Source organism: Typopeltis vanoorti, chromosome 13, assembly GCF_054136105.1.
Source record: "Typopeltis vanoorti isolate ZY-2024b chromosome 13, IOZ_Tvanoo_1.0, whole genome shotgun sequence".
In the NCBI taxonomy this organism is placed as follows: domain Eukaryota; kingdom Metazoa; phylum Arthropoda; class Arachnida; order Uropygi; family Thelyphonidae; genus Typopeltis; species Typopeltis vanoorti.
This window is the reverse complement of record NC_143561.1, coordinates 112,062,686-112,082,632: the sequence shown is the minus strand read 5'-3', so window position 1 is coordinate 112,082,632 and position 19,947 is coordinate 112,062,686. Positions and strand designations below refer to the sequence as shown.

At 37.5% G+C, this 19,947-nt stretch overlaps 1 protein-coding gene across 1 annotated transcript in view; it reads left to right on the top strand.

The window, feature by feature from the left end:
• The window catches only part of LOC150100475 (uncharacterized), a 177,607-nt gene that overhangs the window by 123,320 nt on the left and 34,340 nt on the right, over positions 1-19,947 (top strand). The window contains exon 5 of the mRNA XM_090402662.1: positions 17,251-17,464. Coding sequence (XP_090258788.1) covers positions 17,251-17,464 — 214 coding nt within the window. The remainder of the gene's footprint in view (positions 1-17,250; positions 17,465-19,947) is intronic.

Genomic DNA, 19,947 nt, shown 5'->3' with positions numbered 1-19,947 from the left:
TTTTAAGTTTCAATTAATTTGTTATAGTATTCTTCGTGTTTTGTGCTTAATTTTTTACTGTTAATTGCATCCACTTATTTTAGTGCAATTATTCTTGCCTCATCTTTCTTTCATTTTCCTGACTTCGCACCATTAGGTTGAATTATTAAGAGAATCAACAAAACTTCTTAACGATTAAAAGACGAACTGTTTATTCTCACAAACTTCAAAGAGCATCCTACGATACTGTATGCCTTATCATTAGTCATTTTAGACGCATTTGCAGATTAACTCATGAATATTACTACACCTGCTTCATTTAGAAATATTTTAATCTCATCCATTTTTTGTGTTTGCTTGCCAAGCCCATAGACGAGGTGTTTCATTCTGTGAATTATAATTACACGAAGCTTTGCTGCAAGCTAAGAGCAGTTCTTACTTGCACGAGAATATGCAGGTGTGGAATTGTGTTTTTTGCCGTTTTAAACCGATCGTGCGTATTCGACCTGTAACGGAACAGCATCGAGAAAGAGGAATAACACCCGTTATGTCAAGCTGAACTCAAAATTTTTACGTTTTTCGTTTGTCATACGTTTATTAGAGATGATCGCCTTTAAATATACATGATAAAGGAATATCTCATGTAGTAGAGACGAGATCTGCTTGTCTAAGGTTTACGAAGTAGAGTCGTTGACTTTCTACCAGAAAATTTACTTAGGCCTGCTTCATTGAAAGGCCATAATATATTTCGAATCAAATAGTTAACCACCCCTCTCTGGGTAACTTGACAACTTCGCCATTATATATTCGTATTTCATGTAGTTTATAAATTAGTGTATGTGTGTGCGCGCGCGCGCACCAAAAGTTACTTTTTTTCATTATTAGAGTGATCCAATTCTGGCCATAACGCCTCCATAACACAATATATCTGTTTGTTAATTGGCGATCATTTTTGAACTTCAGATGCATATCCTGTGGAAGTATTATATTGGGTTGATGCAAAATCAACGACCGTTTTTATTGATTCTAAATTTATTCAACAATACACCACCAAAGTACACCTCAAAACACGTTTAAATGATCATTCTGGGGCATAATCGCCATCTACTTCAATAACTGCTTCCCATTTGCTTGGGAAACGATAAATTCCACATGCAAAAAAGTGACGATCCGTGGACGCAATCTACGCTTTGACGTCAGCGACAAGATCGTCCAAATCATCGTAGACTTGTCCGTCTTTTTTCTTTCTTTGCGAATTTTTGAGCGAACGATTGACGTGATAGTCTCCAGGAGCTTCATGGGAGAATATGGTGGGTGCTCAAGCAGTTCCCATCCTTTGTCGTTGATTGATTGGATTACTCGATGTTCGACATGTGGCCTGGCGTTTCCATGGTGAAACACGATGTGGTTCTTCTTGCGAGGACGTTTGGCTTTGATAGCGGCTTCCAAGCGATCGAGTTGAGCCAGATAGATGTCGCTGTTAATATTGTGCAGCTTTTCCCCATTTCTGTCAGGAATATGCCATTCCTGACAGCTTGCAAAAGAGCTTGATCATCATCGTTCCACCTCTTGCAAAACAGCTTGATCATCAAAATCAAACGGATGACCTCTTCCTTCCTCATCCTCTAAGCTTGTGTTGCCGGATTTGAAATGATTGAACCATCGTCGGACTTGCCTTTCACCGATCATTGCTTTACCGAAGAGTAAGGTTGGGATCGCGAATCAGCGGCAGTGTGACCTTTCTTGAAGTGATAAAGCATGATATGACTAATATGAACTTGGTTATCGACACGCATTCTGATTAAAAGGAAGAAAGGGATATTATTCGGAAAAAAGATTGAGACAAAATGCTAAATTAGAAAGATTCTAAGGGGCACTGATAAAAACGGTCGTTAATTTTGCATCAACCCAATAGCTTTCATTACATGTGTTAATTTTGACGTATTATAGAAGATAAGTTATTTGATGGCTGTTTCCCATACCAGTAATGAAAGGGTCATCCACTTACGTAATCTCCTCAGCACAGGCCTTGAATAAGAATGTGCTGAGGTAGGAAAGGAAGCAGTTGGACAGAAGTTGTTTAAGGTCAAGTATTTGTCAAAATTAAAAACTTACACGGTCGAGTATATGGCCGAGTTTCGAAGAGGGTGTTATTTGAAGTTATTGATAAGGTTAAGAAAGCATTGTGGGATTATGCGGATTGCATTCAGAAACTTTGTGTTTATACAAAGAAAGGTTGCGTCGAAGTCTTCGTGACGGAGTTGTCCCGTAGTTTTTTCTTTCTTTCAGATGAGTCAGTATGTATCTGATTCAATCACTACAGTTGCGATAATTAGGACCCGTGTTGAAACTCATTCTGTCATTTTTGACCATGATGGTCTGGCCTGGCCCTTTACGTTTCAAGGCGAATTTTTTTTTCTTTAATGGGTATGAAAAAAAAAACGTGCTATTCTAACTCCACGTTCAGAGTACTCTGCACTGAACTTAAAGTACAGAAATACTCATCCCTTTCCTCTTAAAAAAGAAAATTCCCATATTCCTGTATCAGACAAATACATCTTGAGCTCCAGAGTGTGCTCCCGCACCTGCCTTGCGGAAGTCATCTTCGATATCAGCATTAATTATACAACTGATCGTGGTTACAATCTAATAACAATGCGTCATCGCAGAGAACAAAATCGGAATATAGAACCTTCAAGCTCATACATAATCACCCCCCTCCCTTTGCCAGTTTTCGCTCTCCTTCAGCAACTTCAAAACCTTCAACCATAGCGCTCTCAACATCCAAAACACGAAAGGGAAGAAGTTCCTCTGCATTTATTTTACTTCCATTTTCGTGAGACGATCGAGAAAAAGTTCGAAGTCCCTAGTCTAATAAAAGAAAAAAAACAATCTTCCAGAATTAGACTTCTTGCAGAACTGGCTTCCCACGTAGATCTCAACTTCTTCATTACTAACCTTCCCAAACTAACTTTTCCCCGTAAACAATATTCTTCTTCTAATGGACCTAAACACAAAATAGCCAAACACCAGAACCTGCAGCTACGAAATGAAACGAACTCTCATATCTTACCTACTCTTTTAGTATTAAAAAATCATCGTTTTGAGATCTCTTTTTTCTATTTCTATTTGTATTTCGTATAAACAGAAGCTTGCGGAGAGGCACACAGAAACTGAACTACATCCACATAACCAAGAGCCCCACACGTATGCTTGGTTTGCGCACATACGAGACATCCAATCGAAAATCATTAAGCTGTCTCAAAGTATAGATTTCTTTTCTCTCTCTTCAGTGGATTTATTTAACAATATTACCTATTGATAGCATATATGCGGTAAACCTGAATAATAATCGCGGTCAGATGTTTCTAGATCAGTAAGTTTCATTTTGATTTCTAGTTCTGAATGATTTGGATCAGTCAGGGTATTTCTCTGAACGATCTCCAATTCAGCAGATAATAAATATTATCTGAGTTCGTGCTTTCTGATATTAATAAAGGATTAAATATTTAGCAATATTAACACGGGATTAGAAACTGACTGCAGTTACCTGCACGTTCTAGAATGTTGACCGATCGTTTTTTGAACCGTGCTAGGATGGGATGACTTTACAATAGATTCGGAATTTGTCTGTCTTAGAGTGAAGTGTCATGCTTTTATTGTGAACATTTAGTTTTTATTCCACGCTAAACAAACAAATCACTCAGAACATAGGTAACATACTTGCCGTCGATACTTTGGTGGAATCGTAAAAACAAACTAGTAAAATTTTGTTCCTTGATTTGAATCGATGTCTGAATACAACAGCAGCGTTGTTGGTGACTACTTTAAATGATGTAGTCTGTTGTTTCAGTTTACTGAAGGACTAAAACATCTTCCGAAGCCTTTTTCATTCCCAGAGGGGGTAGCACTCTTTTAGCCCTAGCTTTTGGAAATCGGTTGGAGGTCAGCGACTCCGTCATCGAGGCATTTGAGTACATTCTTTATGAGCGACATCAAAATTAGCACACAGCCATATCATGTTCCAGATCCCAACTAGTATTATTCAAAACGTTTTCTGTCCAGTCATTATAAAAATAATAATAATAAAAAAAAACGCTTCTCTCTTTCTACAGTATATAACTATAAAAATTTTTAACGTAATCTAGCAGTAGTGAAATAAACAAATTCCCTTTGAAGAAAAAAAAAAAAAAAAACATCGAAAGCAGAAAATAGATTACGTCTGCCTGAAAATAAAATGCTCTGCAAGTTTTCAGTCAGGTTAACAAAAGTTCACCAGTAATTCGGTGTTAAAATGTTTATTGCTAGTGTAACCTCAATCTTTTTTATGCTTCTTGTTGTACGCAAACGTTATCTAATAAAACATTTTGTTCATTTAAAATAAGGCAATATTTTATTATTTTCTTCGATTTTTCACCATTAAAGAAAAGGAGTCCTTATTATGCTAATATTTTAGAGAAACGATATGTGATAGAATGCTTTCAAGAAACCAGTAAAGGAAGTTGTACTTAATTTTGCAGATAGTGAGAATGTTTCCACCCATTATTTACAAACTGTGGACTAAAGAAAAATGTAGGCTTGAAACCAAATTTTGCCAGACAGAAATGAAAGTGACCAGTTAAGGTAATAACTCTTCATGTATGAATTTTCACAGGAAATAAACGTGTAGTTTGCGAGTAACGAGAATGGTTTTTCGCAATCCAAAAGTCCTAATGTTTTAGTGACCTCATTTGAAGAAGGCATTACCATCAGGCATCTGTTGTCACAAGTACGAGGTAAACGAGAACCATTTTACAGGAGACAGTTAGCTCAGAAGGTCCAAATTTTCCAAAATGTATCTAAGGGTTATCTCCCTGTTTTTTGTTGTTTTTTTTTTGTAAAAAAAATATCTAAATCTGTACATAGAGCATCTGTAGCTCATAGAGCCTTATGGATGGAAAGATTTGGGTTCGAATCCCATCTTTATCAGAGATTTCTGATCAGAGGCGAGTTGGGCAATCTCCAATGGTGGTGGAGAGTTTATTCTTCTAGAAACTCGGGTTTTTGGCCTCATAAAACGGGCAAACAGGTCTTGTGAACACGCGCATATCTAAAGACAGAGAACACTAGTGAACAAATATTTTTATAATTTGAATGATGTAAAGAGTTCAGTTGTTTGCTTTTGATGCAAAGATGTGAAATGTAATCAGCAAATGTTAATAGACTTAAATTATTAAAAGAAAAATGAATGGTGATAGCGGTTCGGTGTTGAGTTAATGTACAAAGTGTTGCATCTTGGAAAATAAGGTTGGAAAGCTGCTCATTTTAGCAGAGGAAGTTCAGACTGTAAGATACGGGGGAAATCATGGATTTTTGCGGTTATTACTCTATATGGAATTGAACTTTGCACTGGCCAGATGGTTTCGTCGACTATCAGTGCTGTATTTTTGTATGTACTTGAATCTTCTGTATGTTTTGGGGCAGATTTTTGATAAATGAAATTTCACCTTCAAGACATCATTTAGGTTTCTTCAGTATATAATGATGTCTTGAGAGAGCCTGTTTTACTGTCCATAGGCTTTCATGAAATAAACATATATTCAGTTTGAGATCTCCTCACAATATTCATCTGCTATGAATGCATTCAGCTTTCATTTTTTTTTTAAAAAGCGGAAGATAAATTACATCATTATTTTACTTTACACTTTTGCATTTAAAAGTTAGATATATTATAAAACGTCGTAGGATTCCAAATGGAATATTAGGATTGTTAACAGTCACCTCCAAGGAGTGAGAGCTAATCGTGGGAAGGCCCTCCACTGCGCTATGCACATCTTACTGTTTCCTCTACTTAATCTGCCAACTACCATCAACAAGCATCGCCATACCACCACCAACAATTTTTTTAATCTGTAAATTGCGTGTATTCTCGTGGTCGACTTGCCTACATGCGTGATGAAAACCCAAGTTTCTGGTAGAAAAAACCTCGCCACCTAGGTGCGAAATCGACTCACTCTGATTCAATAGAAAATGCCCATATAAAGATTTTTCTCATCATGATGAAAATTGAGCTAAGGTGTTTTCAGTCGAAAGGCCCACGTCTCGTTGATCTTTCAATGTTACTTTTTACTCCAGCACCAGGTTATTTATCGTAATAAGGAATACATGAGATGATTGCTTTAATCATCTGTGTGCTATTATTTGAATGCCAACAGTAATCTGACCTTTCATATTTCACTTCATATAAAAAATACTGCCGCTTGGAAATCCCAAGAATTCTCGAAACTCTAGGTTTTCGTTTCGCAAGAGAGATAAACGAGCCGCAGAACACAGACAGCTGAAAACAGGGCAATAATTAGGTTTGTACGAAGCCAAGTTACTTGGCTATGACTGGACATTGAGCGTAATAACATGTAACGGAGACGAAGATAATCTCATTCGTTGACAAAGCTAACAAAGCATGACAAAGTTGAAAAAAAAAGAAGAGATTAGGGTAGATGATATATTCAATATAATGCGATCTTTTCCGACAATTCTTAATTACGATATTTTAACGATGATAAAAATAAATCTCTTCTTTCCTTTTTGATATTCATCGCAAAATCCTTTTCATAAGTGGATACAGTGGCTCAAACAATATCAGACATATTCCTTCAGAAAATACTTCTCGTTTGTCAGTACCCACTCGCAAATATTTGTGTCCTTTTTTATTTATTTTACTTGACTATCATCGAAAGTATCAGTAATTATATGGTATGACAAAAAAATGTAATGAACTTCAATAACCCCTTCCAGTACACATATCTCACATCGCGTGTACTGGAAGGGGTTGTTGAAGTTTAGTACATTTTAATGCATGCACATTAATAGACGAGCACATGTAGAGTCTACGCCATGACATTTATCCGTAGCAATGGTGTTAACATTGAAAGAAAAGACGTTTATTGTTGAGCATACGGAGTTAGTGGAACAAATGGTAAAGCAAAAACATTCCATTTCATGCTCAGGAATTCAACAGGATGGAGCAACCTGCCACACATCACGTGGTTCTAGAACCTATTTATCAGAACACTTCCCCGGGAGGTTCACAGAATTCACGTTCTCCTGATCTCACATCACTCGATGCCTTCGTTTGGGTATGTTGAAGGAATGGGTATTCCACCATGACACGCCTTCAAACTTTATAAATTACACGATATGTCCGACAGACGTCCCAGCCCTTGTTCTCCAAGATGACGGAGAACCTTCGCAAACGCTACGAAACCTGCCTTGAAAGACAAGGTGCCCATTTCGAGCACATAATCTACTATCGTTAATGCTTTATTAGACAAGATTCCACCGATAGTTGTGGGCGTACATATCATCATGTGTAAACATATATTTCTTTGTTAATAAATCCGTTTACGCTATAACACATCATTGTAGTTATCCAGCTTTTTTTGCGTCGAACGATATTTTATTAATAGTAATGTGTGATTGATGCTTTACTAGCACTGCTAGTAAATTGCTAGTAAAGTCTATTACTGCGCTAAAGGAAGGATTTAGTTTTTAGCGAAAGGGTAGTTAACTGGTTCCATGTAGATCTCATAGGGTGTTTCATTTCCTGCAAATTACGCAAACCGGCTATAGAACACAGAATTTACAAGACATAAATACAGTATACTTCTTTTATGCAGCAGAAGAAATGACAAGCTACAGAATCGGCATGAATATGCATTATAATACCTTTATCAGGAACTCACCCTGCAAATTGAAGGGGGGGGGTACATAAGCAGCTGTTTAAAATTGATTCATAACCTTTAGATATTTTTTACATGTTATCCCGATTAAGCAAGGAATCTTGTTTACTCCGGGTTGCAAGTGATATATCTTACCTTATATGATTTTACGCATTATCATCGGTATTTTAATTTAATAAATAAATAAAAAAACAGGCGAAAGGAAAATCACACGGATTTAACTATCGTTTAAAATCTTAACCTCACACACACACTCCTGATCTTAGCCAAAAGAATGAGGAGCGAAACCCCGGAAACAGCAATGAAGTTTTTGGAGCTTGGTCCACCTTTTCTCCGAGTTTCCCAACACTGCACTATCCCTCATGCGTTACCTTACTTCCTTCGAACAGCAAAGAAAACATAATATATATTATATACACACACTAAACCTGAACCAAAACTTTCACAGAACAACACGTGCCCTTACTACATGTAATAAAGTAAAATCAGAAACAAAGTTCATATCAAGCACGATTATATTAATATTTGAATACAACATAAAGAAAAAAATAAACCGTAAAAAACAGAAATAGGAAATATTTTATTTAATGCGACGGATGTGTGTGCCATAAAACATAGGATTCTCAATTTTGTTCTTTTTTTTTTTTTTTTTTTATGTTGCTCCCACCCACGAAAGATTATTTGAAAACCTGTAGTACACCAAACCTGTAATATTTCAAGCGCAGAACTTTGTTTTGCTTACTTGGGTAATGGGGGGTGGGGGGGGGGGGGGGTGGGGGGGGGGGGGGGTGGGGGGGGGGGGGGGTGGGGGGGGGGGGGGGTGGGGGGGGGGGGGGGTGGGGGGGGGGGGGGGTGGGGGGGGGGGGGGGTGGGGGGGGGGGGGGGTGGGGGGGGGGGGGGGTGGGGGGGGGGGGGGGTGGGGGGGGGGGGGGGTGGGGGGGGGGGGGGGTGGGGGGGGGGGGGGGTGGGGGGGGGGGGGGGTGGGGGGGGGGGGGGGTGGGGGGGGGGGGGGGTGGGGGGGGGGGGGGGTGGGGGGGGGGGGGGGTGGGGGGGGGGGGGGGTGGGGGGGGGGGGGGGTGGGGGGGGGGGGGGGTGGGGGGGGGGGGGGGTGGGGGGGGGGGGGGGTGGGGGGGGGGGGGGGTGGGGGGGGGGGGGGGTGGGGGGGGGGGGGGGTGGGGGGGGGGGGGGGTGGGGGGGGGGGGGGGTGGGGGGGGGGGGGGGTGGGGGGGGGGGGGGGTGGGGGGGGGGGGGAATTTTATTATACTGCACATTAAGAGGAAATCTCTCTCTCTCTCTCTCTCTGTAAAAAATATAGTTTATGATCCTTTTTCATTAACGTATGAATTTTTATTAGCTAAATGCTGCTATTTAGAATTTATGATCAGAGATGTTGAAGCCTAGATTAATATCATGGCTTTTAAGACGTCATTAAAAGAGTTTTTTTAAGGGGAAGGGGCGGAAAAATATGCTACTGCACGTGGCGACAAAATTTCTAGGGTTGGCCCTGTGGCCAGTCCTGGTGAATATGGTGTTTGAGGTAGATATTGAAATCCCAAGTCGTATATTGTCTGTTGGATTTCATAAGCAGGTGCATTGTCCTGCAAAAGCAACACGCCTCTGCTTACTTTCTCGAACCGATTTTCCTTCAGTACCTTCTTCAATTCCTTCAGGGCTGCTGTAACAGTTTCACCTTCTTGAGGTAAGGTAAGGATTACACCATCCATATCCTAAAAGACAATGGCAAGAAGTTTCCCTGATTACTGTTTGGTTCGAAACTTCTTTGGCCATGGAGAACCTTTCTGTCTCCACTCCATTGACTGTTGTTTGTTCTCTGGGTCATAGTGACGAAGCCATGTTTCATCAACGGTTAGAATATGAGCTAAAAATTTCACGAGGATGAAATCCCTTTATGAAATGTTCTTTTAACATCTCAACTATATCCGCCTCAGTGGCTATCATTCACTGCAACCAGTATGCCCCGCCAAAAAATTGCTTTCCGAACGAAGTAGGATAAATAGTAGTTATAAATAGTAGGATAATAAAAAGATATATACCTCTCAAAATAATCCAAAACAAACAAAAAAATAAATAAATGCACACATATCTTCGCCCCCACACGCCTTATAATTCATTTTTCGGTGAACTGTATTTTCGATGAATTGTGATTTTTCGATGAATTGTTGTTTTTCGATCAATTGCGCTTCGATGAATTGTCTTTTCGATTAACTGCTCATCGGTGAATTGCTTTTTCGGGGAATTGTCTTTCGATGAATTGCTTTTTCGATTAATTGTTGTTCGATAAACTGATTTTCGATGAATTGTTTATTCGGTGAATTGCTTTTTCGATGAATTGTTGTTCGATGAATTGCCTTCGATGAATTGTCTTTCGGTAAACTGTTTTTCGATGAACTCTCCGGATACCTTAAAACCACGTATAAAATTTCTTGGTATCTTTAATATATATATATATATATATAATTGATAAAAATAGAAGAAAAAATCCTTTAAAAATAGCTTTATTGTATCATTAATAATAAACGTTATGATATGTGGACAATTAGTCCGTGTACTATATATAGTGACAATTAGTGAAATTTGGAGACAGCCGGAAAGAAAAAGACCCTCCAAAATGAAATACAACTCCCCTTCTACAGACACGATACATGCAAGTAAAACAAGCTTTATTGTAGCGCATAGCACTTAACAACTAATAATCTGTTTCAAATTCAAATTATAAGTTGATGGAATTAAATGGTCGCATCTGTTCCTAATGCAGTTATTGCGATTTAGATCTAAGATATTGTGTAATTAAGGCAGTTCACCAATGCTAATTTTACAAACAAAATACATTCAAACTGGAATACTAAACTTTGTAAAATTTCGCCCTCTCGAAGCAGAAGGAACATGATATAACGTCAAGCGACTTGAAGCTAAATGCGCGGAATGTGTCATAGCTCGAAGTGAACGTGTTAACGCTGAGAAATCTGTGAGATCGATTATATTTTTTACTGTTTCTTTTTTGAGAAAAAAAGAAAAAAGAAAAATGTCGCAACCCGCTAAACTGATTCCACTATCGGTCGCAACCCCCATTTTTTTTTTTTTTAAATCACTGGTATAGAATAAAGAAGTGATGTCGTGCCATTCAAGCAGCCTATCTTGCAAAGTAATCATTTGCTTGTGTTGGCTTTTATAGTTGTCCTGAATTTTTCACATATTCGATAGGATTCATATCAAGGACGTGCCATTCGGGAGACATCTGGTGGGACAGAACTGAAATGACTGATTCCAATCCTGCAATATACCAGCTAGGATGATTCCACCACCTCACAGGTGTCGTCTCTCAAAATGACAGTGAAAGGCAAGCAAGGTTTCATAGAAATAAAATAATTAATTTAGCATCCTTATCCATGGAAGGCCGCCCAGGTCATGAGAAATTTGACTATTAGCTTGAACTGCAGGTAATATTGAATACTGAATCCAAGCTCTTCGTTTGTGATTATCTTCATACTCTGGTCGTATGAACGTCATGAATAGGATTAGCAGATATTTTGTTTGGATTGTACACATCTGCTCACGTAAATTCTCTATACTTGAGACCTTATTGGCTGCCATTTCCTGTTCCTGCGAGAGATATATTTCCGTGGATCCGCAAATGCAAATATCCTGTTTATGTGGTTCTTGACTCGATGTTCTCGTTGGAGTCACTAGCGATAACTTTGGTACCGTAGCGTGTTTATTTGCAGAGACAGTTCGCATACGATATGGTGATAATTCAGGAATTTCTTGTCCTGAGTTGTTACTAGGTCCTTTGGAATTTATCCAGGTATACAAGTTCCACAGATAAAACAGCTATAGACGTGAGCTTCTCTTAGGCTATTTCTAGCCTAGTGATGGATTGTTTCTGTGCAACTGTTTCTTATATAATCACGATACACACAAGTGACAGTCACTTGTGTATTATTATTATTAAGAGAGACCTCAAAGGAGGCAGAGACTCGTCGAGGGAGGCCACATATTACACACACACACACACGCACGCACGCACGCACGCACGCACGCACGCACCAGCTATCATACTTATTCTTGAATTCATTCACACTGCTTGCACTCACAACATCCAAAGGCAATCCATTCCAATCACGCACCACCCTCTGAGAGAAAAATATACCCCTCACACCCTTCTTGGTGGCCTTCATTCTCAGCTTCAATCCTGATCAGTTGAAATCCTGTATGACCCTTTAAGAAGTTTGTAAGTCCCAATCATATCAACACTCTTTCTCCTGTCTGCAGTCTACAAATTCTCAATCTGTCTTCATAATCAGTATTTCGCAATCCTGATATCATTTTTAACACTCTCTTTTGCAGTATCTCCAATATATCAGAATCACCACGGAAACTAGGAGACCAGACCTGCTCAGAATAGTCCAAGTGAGGTCTTATCAAAGCTTTGTAAAAAGGCAAAATGACATTCTTATCTTTACATGTAAACGTTCTTTTCAGCATTGCAATTATCTTTTGAGTTGTATTTGCAGTCTTTGCGACATGATCCCTGAAATTCAACTTCCTATCTATTAACACTCGAAGATCCCTATCCTCATCGTTTCTTCTAGCCTAATTCCACCAATATAATATGTTATTGGATATATAATCATGCCGAATTGAATGACTTTACATTTATTGATATTGAACTGACATCCATTTTCCCATGCCCACAATTCCAGCCTATTCAAATCATTCTGCAAAGACTGCATACCAGCAGCATTCCTGATTACCCTGCCTATCTTTGCATCATCAGCAAATAGCTGTATGTCGCTTGTGAAATCCTTCCCAATATCATTAATGTACAGATTGAATAACAGTGGACCAAGCACTGATCCTTGTGGTACACCACTTGTTACCTTAAACCTTGCAGACTCAGATATACCACTTTTTACACCCTCGTATACCATTTTGTGATATCTGTCAGTCAGCCATCCTCTTATCCATGTTAATATTCTATAACCCAAACCAATTTTCTCCAATTTATGCAACAGTCTCCCATGCTGTATTCTGTCAAAAGTCTCAGCAAAATCCAAAAGTATCATGGTGTATCCATTCCCCTTGTCTAGCTGAGTGGAAAATTGTTATGGAATGTGAGCAAGTTGCTAAAACATGACCTTCCCTTAGTAAACCCATGTTGTTCATTGCAAAGTAGAGATTCACTGTCAACCCATTTCTGAATGCGGGCCTTAACAAACTTTTCCAACATCTTCACCACCACCCCTGAGATACTTTAAAGTAAAATTTTATTATAAGTAAAAAGTATATTTTAAAGTAAAATAAGATGATGACACTGCTATATTTTATATTTTGCCACGATCCCTCTGAGTAGGGATCATGGTAAATTAATTAATACATGGGTACACCACTTCTCTGCTGCATCGCCTATGGACAAGTATTATGCCTGTAGACTTGTGTCTTCACAGGCCTGATTTGCCTGTTTTGAGGGGGGAAAACCGAGCTTCCGTGTGAAATCCCCCCAGCCCCACCGTCTCTGTATGAGGCTGGCTAACTCACTATTTGATTGAAAAGACCTGGTAAAGATTCTTCACGTCATAGACGGGATCAGTAGCGTATGGCATTACGGGATTATCTATGTATGACATATATATTCCGAATATATGGTAAGGCATTAGCATTTAATCATGCCTAAGTGAATCCCACCCAAGAAAGGCTGTTAACCTCATAGAGCATTGATATCGTGGTTGGAATAATGTTTGATAATACGGAAACCTTTCTCTAGAAACCAAACACGGAACTTGCTCTCGTGCGACTTAAGGCCACCGATAAGTAAGGTGGTATTGGTCCAACACTGATAGAATTCATCTGCTGTCATTCATGATGATTGTTTTTAAATCCGTTTTGTGATGCTACGAGAAACTTCCAATTTAACTAAATGTGGAGAATCGACTTTTAAATGTCAAATATTTATAGCTTAGTAAAACTCATTGTGGTTAAGGTGCGGAAATAAGACAGCTTTCATTTTGCATTGAATCACAGAAATTACTAATTGGTTTCAGAAAAACTTAAGCTGGAATTAAGCCAAAATATAAAAATGCTCTTCGTGGTTTTTAGAAGATTGAGTATAAATCAGATAGAGGTGATAGAACTTGGTTTTGTTTTCTTTGAAAGTCAAGATTTCTATTCCCAAAAAGATAAACCTCGCTGGCAGTATGCTACTAACTACATCACGTACTTACTCCCCGAATCTTTAGATATCTTGCAACAAATTCAACCAACTACAACATTAACCACTCCTCATTGGTCGCGGGGAGAAGACTGGATGGCTTGTTTGAAAAACAAAGGTGCGATTTTATTTTCTCTGTAGCGCCTCCTGGCGCTATAATACGGTACGCCATAAGTACGTAATTTCATTACGTACTTATGGCGTACCGTATATGAGCGTATTATCTTTGATCCCTCGTGAGAACGAAAAACGAAAGAGAATCAATTTATCCCCTCTGACTGATGCAGGATGGATAATTATAGGAAATGGAGTTATCAACTACTCGACATTTCAACTATTCCTTTCAGATCTTGTCATATTAATAAGTCCAAACAATCTCATTTACTTAAGAACTAACTGAAGAACAAAATATTACAATATTGAATAAAATAAGAATTTCATCATCATTGGTTAAAAGTGAAAAATAATTAACATAACACTGCACATTAAATCAGAAGTAACTTATAGAGGAGGGGAAAACAGAAAGGAAAGTGTGTGTGTGTGTGCACGTGAACACACACACACATACACACACACACACACACACACACACACACTGAAAAGTGGAATCGAATAAATATTTCATAATTCGACTTGTCAGTGGTCATTTTAGATAAATACAAATATGGAATATTTCAACTTATCTTTCTATATATAGAATAAAATTAAAATATATCAAATTAAATGAAAGTAAAGATTTTAAATAACATCAGATTGTATTAAATTTAGATGTAATACAGCAGTACAAAAGTGCATTTTATTAATTTTTATCATTTTTTTAAACTTAAATTCACTTATATGTGTTTGGTTCTAAAGTTTGTCGTTCACCATTCCAGTTCTGCAAAGAAAAAAACAAAAACAAAAACAGATCTTTCTTAGTTACTAACGAGTGACACTTTTTAAAAGCTTTCAGAATTCTTTGCGCTGTTATTGCAGATGTTTCTCTTGTTTAATTTGATTAATTTTAAGGGCATAATTGCTGTCGTCTTTCGTGGAAGACTGTAAATCTAAGCACATTACCACTATGGAGTGGGAACAAGGAAATGGTAATCCCTGAACCTTATTCCATCTTGCTCATGTATCTGCTTTGATTACATGCTAAAATAGTACTTTTTTCAAGTCAGTCACTGTAGTCCTACAGCATCTGAGTAGCAGACTCACAACTGGTGACAAAAATCATCAACCACTTAAAGACCGTCATATATATTCCTGCCAACATTCGAATCAAATGTTAAATATATATATATATATATATATATATATATATATATATATATAAGTATGATATACTACTACCTTGAGTAGGCTAAGGAATTTCTTTCTACTTTTTTAAAATTGATTTTTTGTTTCTGTCTTTTTTATTTATTACCTCGTCCGGAAACCAAACATGGAACTTCTGTTTTTTCAAGCCCCTTTAGGCCTCCAATAAGCGGGATAATGAAATCCATCTACCATCTAAACATAATCACACCATCCGTGCTCACGAGATTCGAACTCGCAGGATGATGAGCGGAAAAAAAAGTCAAAAGTAAATTAAATTTACTATTATGGAATGGTTTATAAATTCGTTAGAAGACCACGTGGCAACCAAGGCTGGTATAATTGAAGTTTTCATAACAGTATACCAGCGTAACAGTATATAATGATTCTGCTATTAGTTCTGATATCTTCCCTTGAACTAGATAACTTCTACCGTCAGTGGGTGTTTATTCCACTAAGCAACAAAAGTTGTGAACTTTTGTTGCTTTGTAGGATTTTAAGTCCCTCGGTAGTTTTTCTGTTTTGAGCGTTTCCGCATTTTGTTTCACAAGCGAAGATATTTTAAAGGAAAACGACCACAACTTTGATTTGAATTTCTGAATAATTCATTCCGCAGAAAAAGTTCCTCAGTCGCATGAAAACAAGGACTCGGTGTAAAGCTCATTGCAGAATATTCATTACGACATTCAAGTATAATGAGAGGAATTCTTTCAGTTTCTTTGAACGCCACATTATTTTTGATATCTCCCAGTTATCAAAACACTTTTATAACCACCCCAAGTATCGGAATGTAGAATTAAAATTCCCCATTACTAATAAAAATACGCATTTTCACGTTACAAAAGGAACTGGTCGGGAAAGAAATGAAACATTGTCGTAATATCGCACCAACTCAACGGGAAAAACAAGAAACCAAAGCGAGACCGAAAACATTCAAGAAAAGTGTACATATTTTGAAGGAAACCTTCCTGCCATTTACTCTGCTACAGATTTAGTAATTGTAATATATAAAACCACATTCCAGGTGCCATTTGTAAAACGACTAGCTTACCATTTTTCCCAAACGAGTCTGGAACTCTCAGTAATTTAAAACTTTTTCTCTTTCTGTGGTCATCATCATTGCAAGAAAGAAATATGTGCTGAGTCTAGCACCAAAATACCACATATTTAGACTGCGGAACCATTAAGTTTCGGTTACTCCTTTAAAATCTAGTGGCAGTTAAAAAGAATGGGAAGAAAATTTCAGAGAGAGAGACATAGGCTTCTTTTGAATAAGGAAATGTTGAATTAGATGTCAAGATCGATCGAGGGATGATTGCAAAAGGAATATGGGTAGAAAATGCAACGGTGTGATTTGTTTCATGCTTTTAATGCATTTTTATGCAGCAAATATTGCAGCAGCTAGAGGGCGCTTTATAAAAAGTGAGAATAGCCACTGTTAGTTTTGCATAATTCCATAATTAAATACAACGTCATTGTTCGTTTCATGTTTTCATTGCATTTATACATCGTAATATTGCAGGAGACAGAGGGCGCTTTATAAGAAGTGAGGACAGCCATTGTTAATTCTGCATGATTCCATAATTAAATACAACGGCATTATCTGTTTCATGTTTTTAATGCATTTTTATATCTTAATATTGCAGGAACTAGAGGGCGCTTTTCTACGAAGTGAGAACAGCTATTGTTATCTGCATGATTCCATGAATAAATAATGCAATTTGTAGCTACACATTACTCACAATATTCGTTATGAAAGCAACAATGATATTTATAAAAAATATGAGGATATTGATTTAAAAACTTAAACATCACTATAAAACTGATGTCTTAGATATACAGGTATAAACATTTTTGCATTCAAAATTTAAGTAGAATAAGGAAAACAATTAAAAACAATAATTAAACAGCTTTAAGAATTAAAAAAAAATAGTCATATGATGTAATCAATATGAACAAATGTTTCTAATTTCCGTAATTGAAATCCTGAATAATCGTATGCAGTCTAAATAAACTTCTTCTTTTCAGGCTCATCCGGCATATGAAAAACGCTATCCATCAATACGTCACTATAGCGGACTACAGAGTTCTCAGGTGGGATTGGAATTTCTCATCAGGTCGAACCACCTATGGCGAGGAGGGATGAAATTACGTTGCGTGGCTTCCATTTCACAGATCTACTCCAGTAGCAGCGAGGAACTCATCATTGGAGACCGGGGGCAATCCACAGGTCCTGATCATGGTAACAGCTTCCTCAGATAAGACATGCGCAATAAAACGTTTCTGTTGTTCTAAGAGTGGACATGCGCAAAGAACGTTTAGTATTGTTGTGGTCAGTAAAGTCCAATTCGTCACTGGAGTACATAGTTTAAGCAAAAATAAATTTTTGCATAGTGTATTGCTTTTCAGGAGAACAGATAAATCAAAATTGCATTATTTAGAGGGGGAGGTAGGGGAAATAGATACAGAGTATGCTGACCATATGGATAGGTAATAGAATATCAATTAAATTCTGATCTTAGCAAGTTACAATTTACGGATTAGACAGATAGGGTTATAGGATTAGTTTCTTCAAGTAACTGAATATTATATAATTTAATCACATTCATTTTATGTGGAGTATTCTATTAAAATGCCACAGATCGTTTGGCAGCACTTGAAAAAAAAAGTGGCTTCAAGAGTTTTATTATTCTGTGGATACTGTTACATGAAAAGAATTTCCACCACTTTTTCAAGATGTGGATAGTTTTTACTTACGTTATGAATCATTTTCTGGTAAATGCGATCCATATGCTGGTAATATATCTGCTCAAGACTTTGAACCTCTAACAGCAGTCAGTCGCATTTTTATGAGATGTGGATAGTTTTTATTTACGTTATGAATCATTTTCTGGTAAATGCGATCCATATGCTGGTAATATATCTGCTCAAGAATTTGAACCTCTAACAGCAGTCAGTCGCATTTTTATGAGATGTGGATAGTTTTTACTTACGTTATTATGGCCATCATTAAGCGAAATTAGGGGTGTCTTTCTGTACTGTAGAAATAACTTTTGCTATTTATTTATCTCTCTATTTATTTCATATTGTACTGCCATTTCGTTGCTATCGAAGTCATATAATAATCACCGATACTTTGTAATTCACCTTCGCTGACTGATTTTCCAGCTTTTCTTAGAGATTCTTCGTATTTTTGAGAACTTTTGCATTTAAAATTTGCTTATTCTTAAATCAGTAACAATTCGATTGGGATCTGTATTGTATTGTATTCTATTGTATTTCATTTCGTATATTTTATTTCGTCTATTGTATTTCAATAGACGGATAATTTAATATTCGTAAATTAGACTGTTTGTACAATAATAATTTGTCGCCACTGCAGATGCATGGTCATCTCTCTTTTGTCTTCCCCAACCCCTGTTTCTTAAACGTGAACGAAAAATAATGTCAACGTATAGTACAATGGCATCGTGATGTTCAGTAATAGTACTATTCACACGGCGCTTTTGCTGCACTCTTTTTTTAAAAGGAACCAAAGACGTGGAAATCAGAAAGTAGGATTGTGCTGATAGAAGTTGGCTGGAGAAATGATATCAGGTAGGTTTCAAAATGATTTTAATTTAACGTGTACATAATTTGAAGAAATTTCAGACCTTGGATGACTACGAAAGATACTTTAATGATGCACACTTCGCTCTGAATTAGCATAAAAATGGAAGCTGCATTGGCGATTCATCCTCACCATACGAATAGAAATTCTTTTGGAAATATTTTGAGATAAAAATCAAAAGATATAATTTGAAAAAATATCTTTTGAGGTACAACCTCGAAAATTTATCCTAACAATAATTATTATTTTAACCTGTCGTTCCCCTTGAAAATTGAGCCATACTAACGTTGTAATTCCCATTGTGACTCTTTCTGTACTGACCTGTAATTGCTCTCACCTCGAGCTACCAAGCGGACATCTGCAGTGGCCAGTAGAAGTTAGAAGCCTGACGACGGGTGACTTATCATTGGCGATGAACGCACATGCCGTAACTTCCCTGTGACAGCGTAAAGCGACGTCCCAACCGCGGTCTCGTTAACCGTACAAACGTGTAGAAGAAAAAGTTCAAATTTTATAATGTTGTTCAAAGTTTTAATGATTACTAATTATTATAATAAATATAGAAAAATGTAGTGTTAGTTGAAGTTTTTAATATCTATCGTATAATTTTGTTCTTTGTACACACATGATGTTGCTATCGTTCACTTTGTACAGCTAATTTTACAATTTTGTCGTTTCCGGACGAGAGGTGTATTCTTTCATTAGGCTCAGGTTCCACAAACAGTCGACTAACCTGTGACGTGCTAAATCGTCGCCTATTTCATGTTTATCCCACCACATTTCGATTAAAAGTAATTTTTGTTTCGTTACTTGGATTCGAGCGCAGAAATTTTGGAAGTCGTAGGCTTCGTAGAACTTGTCACTTGGCTATTAAATGAAGAACCTGGGGTTGCTATAGAAACATCACACCCCATCCATCTTTTTTTTTTTACGAAATGAAAATTTTATTACATAGAGCGCTAGACACGCGAACTTCATTCAGGGATTACGCCTTTTAGTTATAACACTCCATAGTGAGGCAACAGTTGCTGAAGAACGCCATTATTCCTAAGCCATACGAAACTATTCTAATTCTGTGGAAACTTTGTTCCGATTTTAAGGAGCTTTTTCGAGTG